The sequence below is a fragment of the Canis lupus genome, chromosome 1 (genome assembly GCF_048164855.1).
Source record: "Canis lupus baileyi chromosome 1, mCanLup2.hap1, whole genome shotgun sequence".
Taxonomy (NCBI): domain Eukaryota; kingdom Metazoa; phylum Chordata; class Mammalia; order Carnivora; family Canidae; genus Canis; species Canis lupus.
Genome location: NC_132838.1, coordinates 63,427,716 through 63,447,012, shown reverse-complemented (window position 1 = coordinate 63,447,012; position 19,297 = coordinate 63,427,716). Strand labels below are relative to the sequence as shown.

Below are 19,297 nucleotides of genomic sequence, written 5' to 3'. Positions count from 1 at the left end.
ACACTTTTTGAAGATTTTATGTATGTTTTGGTCCTCCAAAAGGTGAGGACACTGAGGCATTCTATGTCATAAAAATGCTCTAAGATGTTCTGTGGAAAGAATCATGAAATTATAGTACAACTCAGCCAGGGGGAGCAATCTATCTATAGAGAAGTATGTGTTCCTTCAGTTTCAAATTTATGTGTGTGCACAGCTGCTGATGAGCATTGGCTCACAGACAGACACAGAAACACTCTATAAACCAGTGCACCAGCAGGAAAATGGAGGATAACCAGAGATGTGAAAAATGATGTTAAATAATATATATGTAACCTTAAGGCCCTCACTTTATTGCAGGCTATATAATTTAAAAGATCTTGCAGACACACTGCATCTCTTTGGCAATCTTCAGAGAATTGGTATATTTAATTTTTTTTAAAAAAGGCCTTCCCAGGCATTCATTTACATCCCTCACTGAGAAGTTTGGTGGATTGTGACTTGGGCAGTAATAGAGAAAAGAAAAAAAAAATTCCTCTAAACAACTAATAATTCATTTTAAATTAACTTGTTTGCTCCTGTTTATCATCTAGAGTTGTTTTGTTTTGTTTTGTTTTTTTAAAAAGATTTATTTATTTATTTGAGAGAGAGCTCGCATGCTCGTGTGCTCACGTGTGAGACCACCAGTGGGGGGTGGGGGGAGAGCAGAGAGACAGAGAGAGAGAGAGAGAGCCTAGAGAAGTCGACTCCTGTCAGAGCCTGGGGGCTGACGTGGGGCTGGATGGCAAAAACGCACAAGATCATGACCTGAGTTGAAACCAAGAGTCAGACTCTGAGCAAACTGAGACACCCACCCAGATACCCCCAGACTTGCTTTTATTGTTGTTATGGTTATATCTTTGAATTTGTTTGACTTAGACTTTCTATCTTTAAGATTGCTTCTTTCAATTATACATCTCCATCCCTGTATTCTTACTTTGCTTCTACTTGTCTAGTTATCGCAATTAAGAAGTTATTCTTTTCTGAGTTTAAAATAAATCATGGTTGAGAAACAGGGTGAAAAGTACATGGGGGGATCTTCCTATACATATTTTTGAAAATTTTTATAAACTATAATTTTTTCAAAATAAAAAGCAAAAACAAGTCAATCATAGCTATGATTTGGCAGTCCTTGTTGAATTAAAGAGTATTTTACTTTATATTTATCAAAGATAATTCAATAACGATATCTTGAATTATCTTACATAATAAGTGCTCTTAACATTGTTCCAAATTAGCACGGGTGTTTTTCTGTTTATATGATGGCTTTCTGTTGTGATTGTAAGGGTCTTATTTTACCTTTGTAATACCACATATGCCAGAATTCAGTTTTGATGCATACCCAGATTGACTTCCAGTATTTTTTCAACTATCATTGCTTTGCAAATTTCTTAGATACATTACATGAATGGTGTTTCAGTTCAGCAGTAAATTAAGCAACACATTTAATTGCTCCATATTTTTCAAACAACTTTTGGCATGTTCTCACTGTGTTTAATTTTAGCTAAGTCACCTAAGTGTCTTCTTTTTGACTTGTGACGCTTGGTCAAGTCATTTGTTTATTTGTTTTACTGCCTGCATGCTTCTTGAGAGTGGATAAATTGCTCTTTATACTTATATGACTACATTCTTGATAAAATTGTACGCTTGAGTGACTGATGAGATGACTGTAGATTTGATGGCTCTCTGTGTTCCCAAAATATAGTTCTTAAAATTCTTTCAGCGTAAACATCTTCTAGTCTCCAAAATGTATTCATTGAATGAAACTTTAAAATAATCTCGTTGTACCTTTTCTTTAAAAAAAGCTTATAATAATGTACCTATGTTAAGACATTTCCTGAAAATCTTCTTTTAAATCAATTTGACAAGCTTGTCAAGGCAAAACAAAAAATAGGATTGCAGATAATAGCACTTCGCATAAAATTAGTACTTGCACTTTGTATAAAATTAGTTCTTATTATAATATAAATGTCGTCTTACTCTTGAGGCCAGAATAATGCATTGTCTCATACAATATTGACAGAAGTGGGTTCTTAAAAAGAAATACTATCTAAAAAGGACTCTATACGGAGCATTTGTCCTAAAAACAAGGGAAATGTGTTTTATTTTCCCCCGAAAATTCAATCTATTTCAGTGTCTTCAGTTTGCCGCAGAAAGGCCTTTGTCTTAAATAACTTTCAGTATAAGAAGAGTTCACCTTCCAAGAGGAACTCCAGATGAAATCTGTCCAACTGTATCTGAAAATCATTTTAAAAGAGTTGAAATAATTATCCTTTGTGTTTATTTTTTATCCCAAATTTATTTCATGTTGACCTAATACAATAGCAAACTAAATGTTTTCCATTATTTATAGACTCTAATTAATTTTTTTGGTTTATTATCCATGAAAAATTTAATTCCTCTTACACAAAATATTTTTATGCTCTTCTGTGAAGGAACTCAGTGAGGGAAAGAGAAGGAAAGATTTCTTTTATTCATTTTATTAGTTTGTTTTATTAGTTGCTGCAGTGTAGTATTAGCACATATATGTTTATCTGTGTTAAAGCGATTAAATTGTGACATATAAAATTGGAATAATAATAATAATAATAATAATAACAATAATACTATGTTTCAGAACAGGAAAAGAAAGAAAAATACGTGGAACCAGGTAACTGTTTTTAAATTCCTCTATCTTACTTTCATTATATTAATTTGCAATTGAATACTGAATTGTGATAGAATGGCTTAGAATGTTGACTTTTTCCTTTTCTTTTGTTTGATGCAGCAAAGTCGTCAAAGAAGGAACATTCAGGTGAGTTAGATTCATGTTCCTGGATTCTTCCTACCTGATGTCCCATGTTTATTAATATTGCAGCCTCAGACAGGTGGTAAGGACGATGCCAAGAAAAGGCAGAAAATCCCTTCAACCCATGGTCTTTACTTAAAATTCATGACATAGAGTTAATATCAATGTAGTTTCAGAAAACAGAAGCCAAATAATATGTTAGACTCTTGCTGTCCACTGAGAGTTCTGTGAACCAGCAGCATCAGGTTGTTAGAAATACAGTGTCTTTGGCTTCATCAGGGACTGACTAAATCAGAATCCCTAACTTCCTAAGACCTCCCATGAATTTGTCAGAGCAGTGTGTGAGAAGCACAGCTGAGTGTAAAATAACAAAAACAAAACAAAACAAGAAAAAAAAAACCCACTTTCTGTAAATGCATCCAATATTGCTTTACTTGTAAAATATGGAATATTCAATTCCAGCAAATATTCTCGCCCTATTCAAAACATTACTTAATGACATTCCTTGAGTACTCAGGGGAGCTGCAGCGAAAGTAGAGGCAAATTTTGCCCTCAGTATATTTATATTCTAATGGAGGAAAATTGAATTGAGAATCAACCATCAGTAAAACACACATACAAACAAATATATCTAAGAATACTGTTGGTGTGGATTCCAAATGGCTTTCTTAAAGGTTTCTATCATTTAGCTTGCCCTATCAGCTATTTCAAATTAAAATAAATGCAACTTTCTAAACCTATTTTACTGACTTCATTTTAAAATATTACATGTCGATTTTGCCTTCAAATTTTACTCAACGAACGTCACCAAGTTTTCGTTTGTGGGTATGTATGTGTAGGTAGTCATAGATCAATTTAATGTCCATTGGTTGTCTTCCCATTTTATTGCATTTAAATGGAAATTGCATTTACCCAGTGTTATGTAAATAACCAACCACACAAATTTAACTCAACTATTTCCTACCCCACCCCCATGCCTGCCACAGACTACAGCAAACAACAGGTTCAAAGCTCCATTTCTTATTCTTCTAAGTTTGTGAAACTTCCTCAGACAACGCAAATCCATTTAGTTTTTTTCTCCAACTAGTTCCCATAGCATCATCCTTTTTTCTTTATAATAGGCACTCACAATACTGTTATAATTACATTACCTTTTCTTGTTTCCATTTTAAAGAGTCAGAAATTAGAGTGCCTATTATAATGCCAGGCATACATACTGTAGGCACTTGATAATGGTTTATTAAATGAAAGGAGAAATACCAAATAGAATAACCACATTTAAAAAAATAAAAGGGAATGACTTTTAAATATTTTCCAAGATGAAATAAATAATCACATTTCATCATTTCACATTAACATTGATATTATTTATCCTTTGGGAAGGAATGCTTTTGTCTACCTTACAGAGAACAGAGATTTGTTCATTTGTGAGTAACATTCTCACAGGTGGGCCAAACACATATTCTCATTTATGCACATATGCAGAAAACTAAAATAGAGTATATATCATAGAAACACATAAACATGGAGAAACATTCAGAATGACTATGAGTATAATCAGTTTCAAGAATATTAATAAATAGCTAACTATTTATTATTATTGTCTAATATTAAACATGACAAAATACAATAACTTAAATTGCTTGAAATCATTATCTGTTTATTTCAGAGTATGATTACAGGGTAGCAGTGTGGCAGTAATTAGCTCTATTTTAACAATTGAAACCATCGGATAATTTATTAATTCTTTTCCTATGACTTTAAGGAAAATGCACTGGCTTGTATATAAAAACAATCAAATCCTTAGCTAATTGAAAAGGAAAACAAAATGAATAAGTTGTGAATGAGCATTCTGTGTTGGGAGAAGATATATATAAGTATAAAAAAATCTGTGGTTCATGGCATGTATTTATAGTACATCAAAGAAAATGTCACAGTGTTGTATTTTCTCCTTCTGAGACCAGTGTTTTTCCTTAGTTTCCAAGGTTATAATACAATCTTTAAGAAAATAAATAACCTTAAACCTATTTGAGAAAGAGACTGTGGACTTGTAATTAATTTAGATCTTCTTGTTTCTTGTCTTTAACAGCTCCAAGTGAAAAACAAGTAAAAGCAAGTATGTTGAATAAAATTAAAAAAAAAAAAAAAAAAAGAAAAGAGCATATTTCAGCAGCTTACTAATTTAAGTTTTCTGCTATAGACAAGGCTAATGCTAATTTTCGAGGCTGGCTTACCAAATGTTTCTTGCTATTAATATTTGTTGAACTAATATACATAATTATTCAACCTTTTCTTTTTTATCCATTTATTCTTCTTAAAATTTATTTTCATTTGGAAATGTTAATTTGTCCATATCATAACTCCTTTCTGAGTAGTTTGTATTTTTATTTTTTATTTTGATGAATAAATGATCTCTTCAGTTTCTTAAGCACATCAGACTTAATTTTCCTATTGATTAATCACTTGACCACATAGGTAGGCAACACAATTTGAATACCAGTGAAATCCATTGTGTCTTGAATGAAATGAAACCCCTAATAATTCTAACTACTGTTCATGTAATGTCATAATTTCCTTCTAAGGTTTATATCTTCAGATTATGAATACTGACAGAGAATTGATACCATGGCATTTGCATCCATATTAAGTTTGACAATATACTTAGGAAAAATGCTGGTTTCTTTGATGGTTTTTCTGAATTAGGTGAAGTACCTAACAGATTGTCACTAATGAAAATTATTTTAGGTGTAATGACTTCTAAGCTTTTCTAAGATTATGGTCAAATCTCAGTTTTATGCATGATGTAAATACAATAATATTTTTCATTTGGTTTGGAGCTGCATAGGTATTAATGATGGTACTAATACATAAAACAAATGTGTGTTTTATTTAGTGTCAGGATTTGAGATAGAGTATATCATTGGTGGATATATCAGATAAAAATTAGAAAATATAATTTTGAGTAACTGGGTAGGTACTTTTAAAAAATTAGAGTTGGAGGTATTTACATAGACATTCTAGACTTTGAGAGGTGTAACACGTATCTAAAATTTCATTTGTATTTTCATGAAAAATTTTAGTTGAATGTAAAGCTGATTGGAACTTTATATTATGGAATCCTCAGTATGCTAATACTTTGTAGAAATGCATAATCAAGAAAATATATAAAACAAAACTGATAATTTTGCAGCACTGGTAGAGAACTTTAGATTGAAGATTATGCTAAAAATGAACACTTTCTTCCTAGAAAAATACGACATATAGATAAAAATGTTGATTTGCAGTAAAACAACCCTGTAAGTTTTGCTGTCTATGAAACACACCATCCAATCAAGTTTTGAAGAGATCAGCATCTTTTGCAGGAAATTAGCAAATTGAGTTGCTAAATCATCTTAGGCCCATTATAAAAGTTTCAAAAGAATTAATACTCAACTCTTCACATGGTTGAGAGATTTAGACTTAACAGAAGCATTATCCCTCAATAAAAAAATTTAGAGATAATACATAAATTGTTTAAATTTTCTATTAACAACATGAACATCTATTTCTTCAAGTAAAAGTTGCCTTTTAGTCTTGAAACTATACAACAGAAGAATTTTTTCAGGGCAGCCCCGGTGGTGCAGTGGTTTAGCGCCGCCTGCAGCCCAGGGCGTGATCCTGGAGACCCTGGATCGAGTCCCACATCAGGTTCTCTGTATGATGCCTGCTTCTCCCTCTGCCTGTGTCTCTGCCTTTCTCCCTGTCTCTATGAATAAATAAATAAAATCTTAAAAAAAAAAAGATTTTTTTCACATCTGCTATGTACAATGGGCCTTTTGTAAAGTTATTGCCTAATGTAAAGGTTGCATATCATTAAAAATACTCTTGAAAATTCCTAAAATCACCATATATGAGCACATAGTTTTGTGTATATAACCTAAAAATTTGGGATATGATTTTACAGTATCTTAAATTACGAGAACAAATAAGAGTAAGATGTATAGCTAAATCAAGGTAAATTAAGTATTTATATGATACAATTGCAAGGTAATTTGGCATTAGCACTTCATTCAAGGAAATAACTAGAATGTCAATTAGGTTGGCGTGTGGAACCATTTCTTCTAGGTCCTAAGGAAATCAAAATTACTATAGGAAAAATACTGGAGGACACAGACAAACCCAGGAGCTGTATCAGTTCAGGGTGTTAGTTATCATGGTACCATGAGCTTCAAGGAAAGGGAAATCTTTCAGGTTCAATGATGTAGTGCTGTGAAGCAGCACTTAATACCTCCACATACAGAGTTATGTGTCAGTAATTCTGTGAATGGATGAAGACTGGCTGGGACCAAGCAGACATGCCAAACCTAGATTTACAATTTCTGCAAGTTAACACAAACCCATCTATCATAGGACATACAAAAATGTCTCAACACACCCAATTCCCTTCTCTGCAGTCCACGGTCCCTGCTTTCCCACACACTGGATAGCAACACAGGAGCTGACACTATGACATTTCCATTTCCAAGCAGGAAGAGGATGAAACAAGCAGATTTTGTAAGCCTTAGGTCATTTCAGATCTTTATCATTCTCCTTGGTGAATCTTCAGGAAGGAATGCAGTAGTCAAGGATTAGCAAATGTGTTTGACTACATCGTATCCTTTTTCCCCCAAGGACAATTCAGTGACCAGTGTGCCTCAAGACCTTGAGAAACACTGCTATTCATTACTTCCTTCTTTATATCAAGGACCACAGGGCTCTGATCATGTATTCCATGTGCATATTCTCTCAGTCTCTGGTCAGTTTGAATTTTGAGCAAAAAAGTCTCCAAAGACCAAATCAGGACCAAAGGCTAGCCATTTTAAATCGTGGGTTTAAATTTACATGAAATGGCAATAATCAGGCATTTTTCTTCCCTTGGATATTAGTACCGCATTAGATTTGTGATATGCTCGGCCACCAAGCTTATGTCTATCACTTAACTACATTTCAGTACCTAAACATGTGAGTCTATCAGTTAATCTACTAATGCATGTCAAGATTCTTCAGGAGAAGCAGTATACAGAATTTTAAGATAAAGTCCCTTTGGGGCACCTGGCTGTTTCAGTCAGTGGAGCATGTGACTCTTGATCTTGGGTTGGTGAGTTTGAACCCCATATTGGATGCAGAGATTACTTTTTATAAAAAGGAGATAAAAAGTCCCTTGAATTTCATTAGTTATATGATATTAGAAAGAGTACTTGGGTACAATTTATATTAGTCAAAAACATGGCATGGCTTTTGGGATTCAATTACATACTCTGTCATGGAAATTCCTGGGGGAAATATCTATGGGCCTGAACAATAAGTCTGATGTTAATAAAGTGTGTCTAGAACACAGATTTTAGGAGCACTTGAGTGGTTCAGTGGTTGAGCTTCTGCCTTTGGCTCAGGTCATGATCTTGGGGTCCTGGGATTGAGTCCTACATCAGGCTTCCCACAGGAAGCTTGCTTATCCCTCTTATGTGTCTCTGCCTCTCTCTGTGTTTCTCTTGCATAAATAGATAAAATCTTTTAAAAAATAGAACACAGATTGCATCACATGTATGACCATGAATCTCAGTTGGTTAAAACAATATTCATATTCATATTCATATCATTTCAGAATAATTATTACTAGCACTTCCTTTCACTTGTTCAGTTTGGATAGTAAATTATAAGATCATGCCCCAAATCACAGACAATTCTGGCTAAATGAATTCAAAATATTATTGATATAATTCTAATAAAAGACAAACTACACACTTGGAAAAGATATCTGTAGCACATATAAGTAGCAAGAGATGAGTAGCAAAAAAATAAATAAAAATGAAAGACAAGATGACTTGATAGACAGTGGGTAGAAAAAGTGGATAAAAAGATTTAAGTAAGCATTAAAAACAACTCCACACATCATTTATAAACATATCAAAAATATTCAGTCTCTTAGTATATTGGAATTTTAATTAAAGCTCTACAATAAGAACTGTTGTACACATGCCAGATTGACCAAAAAAGAGGAAAATGATTATTCTGGTAATGGTAATGACGTGAAGCAATAGAAACTCTCACATACACTGTTGGTGTGAATGTAAAATTTGGGGGAACATTCTGGCATTTATCTGGAAAAATTAAACATGAGCAAATGCTATGACCCAGTAATTTCACTTTTAAGAAAATTCTTGCACATGTGTACCAGGAGACATGCGTGGAAATGTTCATAGCAGGATTATGTATAACAGCACAAAATCAGATGTGACCTAATGTTGATTGGCAGGAGAATGGATGTGTAGGCATTAGAATATATACATACACATATATATAGTGGAATACTATACAGCAGTTAAAAATGATAACTACAGCTCCTCATGTCAACATGGCTTCTGTAAAAGGTTAAACTGAATTTATTTAAGCAAACAATGATTTGAATCAAGCAGTGCCAAAAACGAAAAATAGTTAGGGGTACTCTGTAGTCAAGGGCTAGGGCAGAGGCTTAAGAAGACACAGAAGCAAAGCAAAGCAATTATTTAATTGACTCGAATTTAAATGTTCATTTCATTGAGAAAACTTATTTGACCATCTTGATAGTTGTTCTTAAGTTTTAGTTTTCTCAGAAAAATCTAGATAATTCTGGCTTCAGTTTATTTACGTAAGCTAGCAAAGTCACTAGACTACCCCGGCTTAATAGCCTCTTTCACTATTTTAACACTGCATCTCAACATGATGTTTTGAAAGAAGCAAATCACAATAGTTAAATAATATAAATCAATTTTTATAGCTATCTCACTAAAGAATATAATATGGTCTATATAAAAATTATCTTCATTTAAAAATAAGTATATATAATAAAAAACTGTACTGAAAAATAAGGAAATGATTCATACAAAATTTAGGACAATGATGATTCTGAGATGAAAGGAAAGGCATGAGGTAGTGGAATGAGTTAAGAGATTTCAAAGTTTTAACAATATTTTATTTCTTAAGCATTTTTTTCTTTACCATTTGTTAAAATGTGTGCATATGCTATATGTCTTTCTGCCTCTCATTTCTATAATATTTATCATAATTAATTAGGCTTTAAAAACCCAGAGAATGAGAAGATAGAAGTGGTGACATTGTGTTGCAGCTCCCTCCGGCCATGATGGACCACAGAGAGATAAGCAGCTGGGGTAGGGGGCGGATATAAGCAAAGGATGTGGTTGTCTGTGGTTAGAGTGACATATTATGTGTCTGCAAGTATCACTGAAGTGGAAAACTGATGAGGTAGCAGACAGCAGTAATATTTGCAAGAAAAAATGCCTTGACTTGGCAGAAGGAGATGGGATGCAGGCTGGACTGGTATTAAATAGAGGCAGGGACTGAGCATCCTGTGGGATGCGCAGGAAAACAAATGGCACAGGCGGTGCTGGCGAGGTAGGGAAAATATGAGGTAGTGTAGTCTGCTTTTACTTTGTCTATGAATTTGTCCTAGCAGCTTGCCTCTGCACTGCAGGATACTGGTAGCTTGAGGAGGGGAGGGAATGCACGGGCTTGTTGTCTAGAATGAGAAAACAAACTCCCTACATCTGTGCTAGTATTGCTGGTCAGGGCTGAACACTCTCTTAAATATTGAACTGAGACCTTTCAAGTGAGATCTGCAGCAGGGTGAGTTTGGATGGCTGTTTGGGTGGCAGGCATAAGGTAGTTTTGGTGTTTGGGGGGCATAATGGGTTGAGTTGTGTCTGCCCCCACCAAAGGATATGTTAAGAGTCTTAAGTCAGTACCATTGAAATGTGACCTTATTTCAAAATCAAGTTAGGAAGAGGTCATACTGGATTAGAATGGGCCCTGAATCCAGTGACAGGTACCTTTATAAGGAGAGGGAGATTTGGAGACACGTAGAGACACACAAATGAAAGATAACTATGAGAACATAAAAGGAGGAACTGGGGTGGTGCATCTATAAACCAGTAAATGCCAAAGGTCACCAGGAACCACCAGGAGCTAGGAAGAGGCAAGGAAGGATTCTTTCCAGGAGAATTCAGAAATGACTTCAGAGGATGGCCCAACAACACCTTCATTTTGGACTTCTTGCCTCTCGAATGGTGAAAGAATAAATTTCTGATGTCTTTAGCCACCCAACAGTTGAAAAGCAGTCTGGGAGACCACTGCAGCTAATGATTATTAAAGTAAACACTAAGTGAGTGATGTTACCATGGCTTATTTAAATATAAGCTTGGTAAGTGAGAAAAAATATATACAAATATAAGCTTGGTAAGAATTAAAGTGAGAATATGAAGAAGATCTGGAGACTGCGAAAGGCGTAGGATCAAAAGAATGAAAGTATTGATGGAGTCAGATTCTATTTGGAAAAGGTTCTTGAGTAAGTGAGATATGAGAGAAGAATGGTGCAGTGATGCCAGAGAATAGGATTTGGGGGATCAAAGTTTTGGCAGCAAAAGAAAAGTCCAAGAGTATGTTGGTTGGTGGGTGGTAGCAATCAGAGAATTGGAGTCCAGTTTTTAGAAGTGAGGAGGCTAAGGCAATGAGAGATCAAGCGGGCATATGAATTGTGTGTGTAAGTGACTCCCAATCCTGGTTAAATGTCTTGGGAAACTTCCAGTATATATTATAGTCCAGCCTTATCCCAGACTTAGAATCTCAAAGCTTTCCAATTATGGACTCGTAATAGCCCCCTCGCTTATTCTAATGGGAAACTGTGATTGAGAGTTGTTTTGAATCAAATCTCACAGCAGTAATGGAGAAGATGACAACTATGCACAAAAATACTCAATGAGAAATGGGGCAAGGGTATAAGGCTGGTTAAAGACAATGAAAAAGAGGGATAGGGCCAGGTGCAACCTAATAGTGTTTATTTCAAAGGAACTGGAATTTAGAGGAAGCAAGGCGATCACAACCTTTGAGAAGTAATGAGACAAAGAGGATATATACATCACTTCCGGAAGCTTTGGTCCGTAGGGGATGGGAAAACAAACTTTCTTCATTTTAGAAGACTGCTTGCAGGGACGCAGTGTCCTTAGGGGGCGAGGTTAAAAGAAGTGGTTAAAAGAAGAAAGCAATGCACATTCTGAATAGAGGCTGAGGGTACAGGGGTGTGTATTGTGGTGGAGTTGACTTGGAAAGGACTTGGAAAGAGTCTGTTTTTAAAAGAAATGTAAACTCTGTTTTCCCCCGGAAGCCTAGACTCATGGTAGCAACTGAAGTAAAGGGAGGGAGATCCCTGAAGAATTAGTCTTGACTGTGTCTTAGGGGGACATTTGGTTATCAGTGTCAAACTGTGGTCCAGACCAGCAACACAAGCATCACTTGGGAATTGATTAGAAATGTGAATTCTCAGGACATGCCCCAAACTCACTGGCTTAAACCCTCTGGGCTCAGCATCTGTGTTTTAACAGCCCATGGGTGACTCCGATGCATGCTGAGAACCACTGGTGTGAAGTCTTTATCTGGAAGGTATATAACAGCCAGGAGTCTGGATAGTCCTGAACTCAGGGTCTTAAGGCAGCCTGGAGAGGAGGATACTCACATGACTACTTGCCTAGACTCAACTTGTAAAGCTTGTGGTATCTAACACTCTGGAATTAAAACCTGAACATAATGTGAAGGCCTTCTTTGACATCTGATCTTTCTCACCACTCAATGTCATAGGGAGGGCAAGAGGGCATGAAGAGTCTTATTGTTTGGCTGTTCCCAGAGGCTCCACTGTTGAATGTATATGAGTGAGGGGGATATATTCAGATACCAATAAGAATAAAAATAAACTTAGGTGACTAAGGAGAATAACATCAAAAAGTCAAAAAGTTATTAAAATAAGTAAATCAAGATTTATAAATATTGACCAGTTCATTAGTATTTTTCTTTATTTTCTTCCGAACAAGAGAAAACTTTAATTAGCACGGATTTGAGGTCCAAAATTTTGTACTAGGACCAGCATTTCAAATTATGTCTTGAAAGCAGCTCTCTTATATTCTACACTAGATATTCAGAGAAACTGCAAGAAGACTCTTGGGCCTTTTGTTTTCCACCACCTCCCTCTCTCTGTCTCTCTAAGAAATATTCAAATGGAATTTTACATAATATTAGGGTGAATCTTTTATAATATAAAGCTAATTGATTGAGGTCAAATACTGCTTGCCATCCCCATAATTAAGACTAAATGAAGAAGTCTTTTGAAGTCCTCTTCCCTGCAACTCATGCATCATTTTAGATTTAAGCATAAGCCAATTAGTATTCCAGTGTATTTTGTGAAATAAGCCACCTTGTTTTATGGCCACTACTTACATAAGCACTAAGATTTAATGCCATGGAGTTGTATCTTGGAGAGATAAGAGAGTTCATTACCTAAAAAAATATGTAAGTACTTGATAGAGTGGTTTTTCTCTGCTGCTTGCTTTGCTCTCAGGTGCCATGTTTTATCTTTTGGGCACTTTTAGTCTTGTCTGATTTACAATATCATAATATATTGACCTGGCATTTCTGATATCCATTTCTCATTCCTTAATATCTGAATTTGCAGAAACTGAACGAGCCAAAGAAGAGACTAGTGCTGCCTCAACTAAAAAAGGTAAATGCAGCGTAAAGAAAAAGATGCTATGGCTATAGCTTATTTCTGCTAAGGTTTCTAACTTAATGTCTTGTTCAATGCTTATAGAAGAGCTCTATTTATTGATTATACTATTTCATTGATACAGAAACAGACCCACTTTGCACAAGATTTATGGGATCTGTGCTAACAAGGTTTTGTCTTCAGTGTTCTAGTTCCAAAGGTTTCATTCCTTTAGGGTGATAAACTAAAACCAGTAATTATAGTACAGTTGCAAGTTAGTTTTTTAAAACTGGAAAAATGCTGCTATTTAAGCTCAACAGGATCCCAATCATCTGAAGAGCATTCAAATTCAATATACTCCCTTAGGAAGACAAGGCTTGAACAAATGAAACTTGGAGTAGGAGATCTTACATGAACAATGCTCACGTTGTGCTTGAATAATATTAGATTAGAAAATGTGCTTCTTGAAATGCTTGCTCACTTGGGGACATTTTGCTTTAAGAAATATTAGAAAGTTTGGAATTTAAGTTTCAGTTATTTCTCTTAACCATGTTGAATCAGAGGCAACTGTTTACATGAATATTGACTCCCTTTAGGAGACATTAAAAATAGTATTTTTGAGAACATTACTATACATTAAAATTAATCATCATGATTAGAAGTTTGACATATTTCCAATTCAAAATACACTGGATTGGGACTCCTGGGTGGTTCAGTGGTTGAGTGTTGGCCTTTGGCTCAGGGTGTGAATCTGAAGTTCCAGGATCAAGTCCTACATCAGGCTCCCTCCCTGCATGGAGCCTGCCTCTCCCTCTGCCTATGTCTCTGCCTCTCTCTGTGTCTCTCATGAATAAAGAAATCAAGTCTTTAAAAAATAAAAAAAAAAAAGAAAAAGAAAATATGTGATTCTGTTTTGCAGATAGAAATGAAATCAGTAATATATCCAATGTTGTTAGAAGCAGCATCTCAAGAGACCATTTAACAACCTCACATACACGCACACACACACCTCCACAGATACCTTTTCACACATACCCCAGTAAAACAGCATTCCATTTTTCTCCTAAAACACTCTCTTATTGCATGTACTTTATAGGGAGAATACATATCAGAACTCTAGGGAGATATAAATTGTACATAGCATACATCCACATTCTCAATGCCAAGCAACTTATATACATATATATTAATATAAATGTATACATGGATATAAATTAACACAATATAGATTTATGTATTAGTTGATAAATTATAATATAAACTAAGATATTCCATTAACACATAAATTAATGCATAAGGTAGTATACATATATATATAAAGATAAGACAAAAATTAGATTAGATAAAGAATATTTAAAGAAAAAAATATAAATTTTTGTAAGGTAATTAATAGAAGCTAGAGTTATTAAAATTAAATCCTAACTATATCTTTTCTAATAACCTAATATTTGTTGTGCCATTTTTCATAAGTGATTACAGTACATGTTGTATTGATATCTTCTGCTAGATATCAATGTGTCCTAAGTGGTAGAGTCATAAATTCATCAAAGTCTGCATTAATGTATCACATTCTTTCATGGTGTCTTATTTTCAAATCAATTTTCCTTGTTAGCATTAAGTGGAATGTGAGCTAATGCCTTCATACCATGAAATGGCTAAAGGTCTAATACAAATTCAGAGAAAGTCATTAAACTAGGCTCAGTTAAGTGAATATGAGGCCAGGAAATTGATATGTGTTAAAAGCAAGAACAAAAGTGAGGCAAAGTTGTGTTTCAAAATTAGTAGCCAATCATGAGGCCAGTGGGGTGTCCTAATAGCAGTTATTTGGGGTTCATATGGAATTAGATTTCAGATACTGAAACTTAGGGAATTCTTGATTATGAAAGACAATCTGGAGACAGAGTTAAGTAAGAAGGAAAGATTTAAATACTAGTAACTGAGCCCTGCACAGATTCTGAATCACTTGGAGCCTGGATATTAGGGTAGAAATACAAGCACACATAGTTTGGAGTCCAATCAGATCAAATGGAAGTGAGCAAAGATGCTGAATTGAGATTGAACTATCACTTAGTGAACTCATTGGGATCTTCAGCCAAGAATGGTCCCTGAGTTTAGAGTAAAGCCAATATTTTGGTTGGGGTTAAGTAGACTTGACTGGTAGATTTACAGTGGAATGAAAGAGGAGAACTAAACTTTTAATGAAAATAAACTGCTGGCTCCAACTACTCTGCTTCTAGTTAGTCTTAGATATCACACTTCAATTCTTAACTTAAATATGATTCTGCAGGGACGCCTGGGTGACTCAGCAGTTGAGCATCTGCCTTTGGCTCAGGGCGTGATCCTGGGGTCCTGGGATCCCCGCAGGGAGCCTGATTCTCCCTCTGCCTATGTCTCTGCCTCTTTCTGTGTCTCTCATGAATAAATAAAGAAAATCTTTAAATAAATAAATAAATAAATAAATAAATAAATAAATAATAACTGACTGACTGACTTTGCATATTAAATCTGCCTGCAACTACAGTATGAACAGAAACAAGTGTTCTTTCCAAGGCTGTCATAAATATTTTGAAATTCTGGAACTGCTTTACCACTTCAACAAGTTACAAGCAAAAAAAAAAAAAAAAAAAGACTTCTCTCATTTGTCAAGTAGTTTTCCTGTCCGCTACCCTCTCACTGACAACCGATCATACATGAAAATACATGTGGTTTCATCATGCATTTAGTAGCCAGACCCTAATCTCCACAATACTTAGCATATTTTGCAAGATTCAACTTCTAGTCTTTCAAAACTAAGTAGAATAAGAAAGTTATTTAAGAATTATTTTTGGTTTCAAAACATTATAAATTGTTCTTCTACATTGAGGTTTGAACTAGGGATTATATAGCAACGTTAAGTGGAAATTACTGATTTTGTGCTTGCTTTAAAATTTTCACAGTTAAAAGAACTTAATATTTTAAATTAATTTCAGTGTGCCAACTTATATATCTAGTATGAATTGTTTGATCTTAAGCCTACTATTAAGTCATATTTTCAGGGGATATATAGTATTTAATTTTCAATATATCATCCTACTAATTTAAATTTGTTTTGCAGCATTCAAATCATGTCCACTTTCATTTAACATCTATTTATGGTTCACATACTAGAAACATAGTTAAGGGAAAATGTAGATGTCAGTATTGTTTTTGAGCAATTAAAAATACTGAAAAATAGGAATCTAAGTTGTTTGGGCCTCAATTTTTGGTATCACCTAAAAGTTTTCTATGTAATTATAGTACATGGTTCAAAGCCAACAGGGTGAAGAGATAAATACAGATAAATTTCCATAGGAGTTTAAAATTTTTTCTTACCTGGGGAAAAGTAAAGTCACATTACTATATAAGGTGACTTTGGAGCTAAGTTTTAAATAGCAGAATTTTGTTATGTAATCATTAGTTGGAAGGGTATCTTGAGAACAAGGCAAAGTGGTGGGAAATGGTAGGATGTATATGAGGAACAGCAAGGGTCTCAGGAACATGGTATGAATTAATACAACCAGGGCTAATAATGTTGTAAAATGGACTGATTTAAGAATTGGACACTACTCCATGGGCATTAGGGAATTAATGAAAATTTTAAGTATAGGAATAACACTCAGACATTTGCTTTAGGAAGAGACAGTGTAGCTATGACGTAATACTGTAGATGACATGTAGTAGGACCTGGTATTAATTATGAGGTTGCAAAGGAGGGATATTAATAGAATTTGACAACTTACCAGCTTTGGGAGGGAAAAAAAGAAATGACTTAATGACAATAGTAAGTTTTCAGACTGGGTGCTACAAGAATATTGTTGATATCATTATAAAAATTAAGAAGGAATGTGAGAAGTAGTTTGGGGAGGGAAGACAAGATTTATTTTAGATATATTTAAATTAAAGTGCTAGTAGCATATGCAAGTGACATCACATAGGTGGCTCTAAATGTAAAACTAGAGCTCCAGACAATGGCAAGACTGCAGATATATAGGTGGGTTAATGGTGGAAACAGTAAAAGTCTGTGAGCTTGTCATGAAGAGATGGCCTAGAGAAAGAACAGAGCTGGGGTGGAATGCTAGGGAACATGTACATTTGGAGGAAAGAGGGCAAGGAAAGTCAAAGAAAAAAAAGGAAAAAGTGAATAGAAAGATTAAAAGAAAAATAGATGTAATTATTTATAATGTGATAGTAACCATAGAAAAGAAACCATTCCAGTGACAAGGTAGAGGTCATCATGTCATTTGGCAAGTGGATAATTATTCATGATTTTTAAAAGAGAATTCTCAGGGTGGCTCAGGTCATGATCCCAGGATCCTGGGATCAAGTCCCACATCAGGCTCCCTGATCAATGGGGAGCCTACTTCTCCCTTTCTGCTGCTCCCCTTGCTTGTTCTCTCTCTCTCTTCTCTCTCTGTCAAAGAAATCAATAAAAAAAATCTTTTTAAAAAATCAAAAGATAAAAGAATTTTCAGGGAATGGCACACTTGAAAGCCTTTATGCCAAATTGATTGAAGGAAGAGGAAGTGAAAGATAACAGGCAATTATGATGAAGAAAATGGCTCGAAATAAAAGGAGAAGGTTAGTAGCTCGATTTTGTTGTTTAATCTAAAGCCATCTCCCTTTTGATCTCACAGGTAAAGTATTTATCCTTCTTTTCAAGACCAACTTCTCCAGTTGTATCCTACTTAACCAAGCATCCATGCTTTTTTGTAGTATCATCCTCTTTCTTATCGATTTTATTCCTCATTTTGGAAATATTCTCAACTTCAAAACTCCTTTTTCTTGATTACTATTTCTCTCTCTACCATTTTCTCCCCACATTTTATCAGTTTTCTGGATACTGAAGCACTAGTACTGCTTCTCATCTCCCCCAAGGATGAGCCTTCTGTCTCTACTGTGCCACTGATGCTCTGGATAATGCTGATGATGTTATCAGTGCTAAACCGAAGGAACCATTTCAGTACTCATATTACTAGGTTTCTCAGTTGTTTTTTTTTTACCACTTTGTCTCTTCCCTAAGCTTCTCTTTTGTTGGCCTATCATGACGACATAGTCTCCTGGTTCTGCCCAATATTATTTGACCTTTTATTTCTGACTTGTGTTTGTGGTTTTTTTTCTTTACTGACTCTTAAATTATTGATGTTCCCAGATTCCATTATTAATACTCTAAACTTTTCATTTTATATTGTCTCTTTGTGAAATACATCAACTTGGAAGCAGGAGGATGGTCTTATGAATATACTGATTAGTTAGCATCATCTAAGAATTGGTGAGAAACCTCTCTTTCCTGTCTCTCCACCATAATACTTATCCAAGGACCCTTATATCCAAGATGTAAGACTGTTTCTTCTAAGGTTAATGATTTATCCCATTGTTTTAGTCATTGACATCCCCAGGCTGTACCTTTAAAATCTGAATAACCCTTGGGCAGATATCATTGCATTCTTATTTTCTTGGAAATAATAGTTTATCATACTAAGGCTGTAGGTCTACATCCCAGAAATAATGTATAAATATCATGTGGGGGACATTTCAAACTGTAAATACTTTCCTAACACTCCTCATTTCTTTACCAGGATTCTAGCATACCCCCATCTCCAAGTAAGCCTCACGGCTTAGGTAAAAGCCTACTGCTAATGGGAACACATCAGGGCCTTCAAGAGTGATGAGGGTCAAGAAAAGAGATTACATTGTATTGGAGAATTAAGTCCCTAAAGAAAATTGAGGAGAAGAGTAATGAAATAAAAGCCTGAAACTACAGAAATCAACTTCTCTTTCACAGTTTAGCTCAAGACTATCTCTAATCCAAGCATTACTTTCAAAGAGTGTTAGTTACTTTGTTTCCTTTATATTAGTTGGAATCTCTGAAGAAGTACAATATAAATTTACTTTCCCTTTCTAAAGTAAACCTTTCCAAATGTAGAGAAAAGAGAATT

The 19,297-nt window shown here is 34.7% G+C and overlaps 1 protein-coding gene across 18 annotated transcripts in view; it reads left to right on the top strand.

Moving 5' to 3' along the window:
* Window positions 1-19,297, top strand: part of TRDN (triadin) — a 362,263-nt gene that overhangs the window by 226,934 nt on the left and 116,032 nt on the right. For 15 of the 18 annotated variants that reach the window (XM_072832697.1, XM_072832631.1, XM_072832710.1 and 12 more), the window contains 4 exons: window positions 2,633-2,665; window positions 2,783-2,809; window positions 4,893-4,919; window positions 13,314-13,361. In XM_072832697.1, the coding sequence (XP_072688798.1) occupies window positions 2,633-2,665; window positions 2,783-2,809; window positions 4,893-4,919; window positions 13,314-13,361 (135 nt within the window). The remainder of the gene's footprint in view (window positions 1-2,632; window positions 2,666-2,782; window positions 2,810-4,892; window positions 4,920-13,313; window positions 13,362-19,297) is intronic. The other 3 variants (XM_072832729.1, XM_072832719.1, XM_072832684.1) reach the window with 1 other exon arrangement.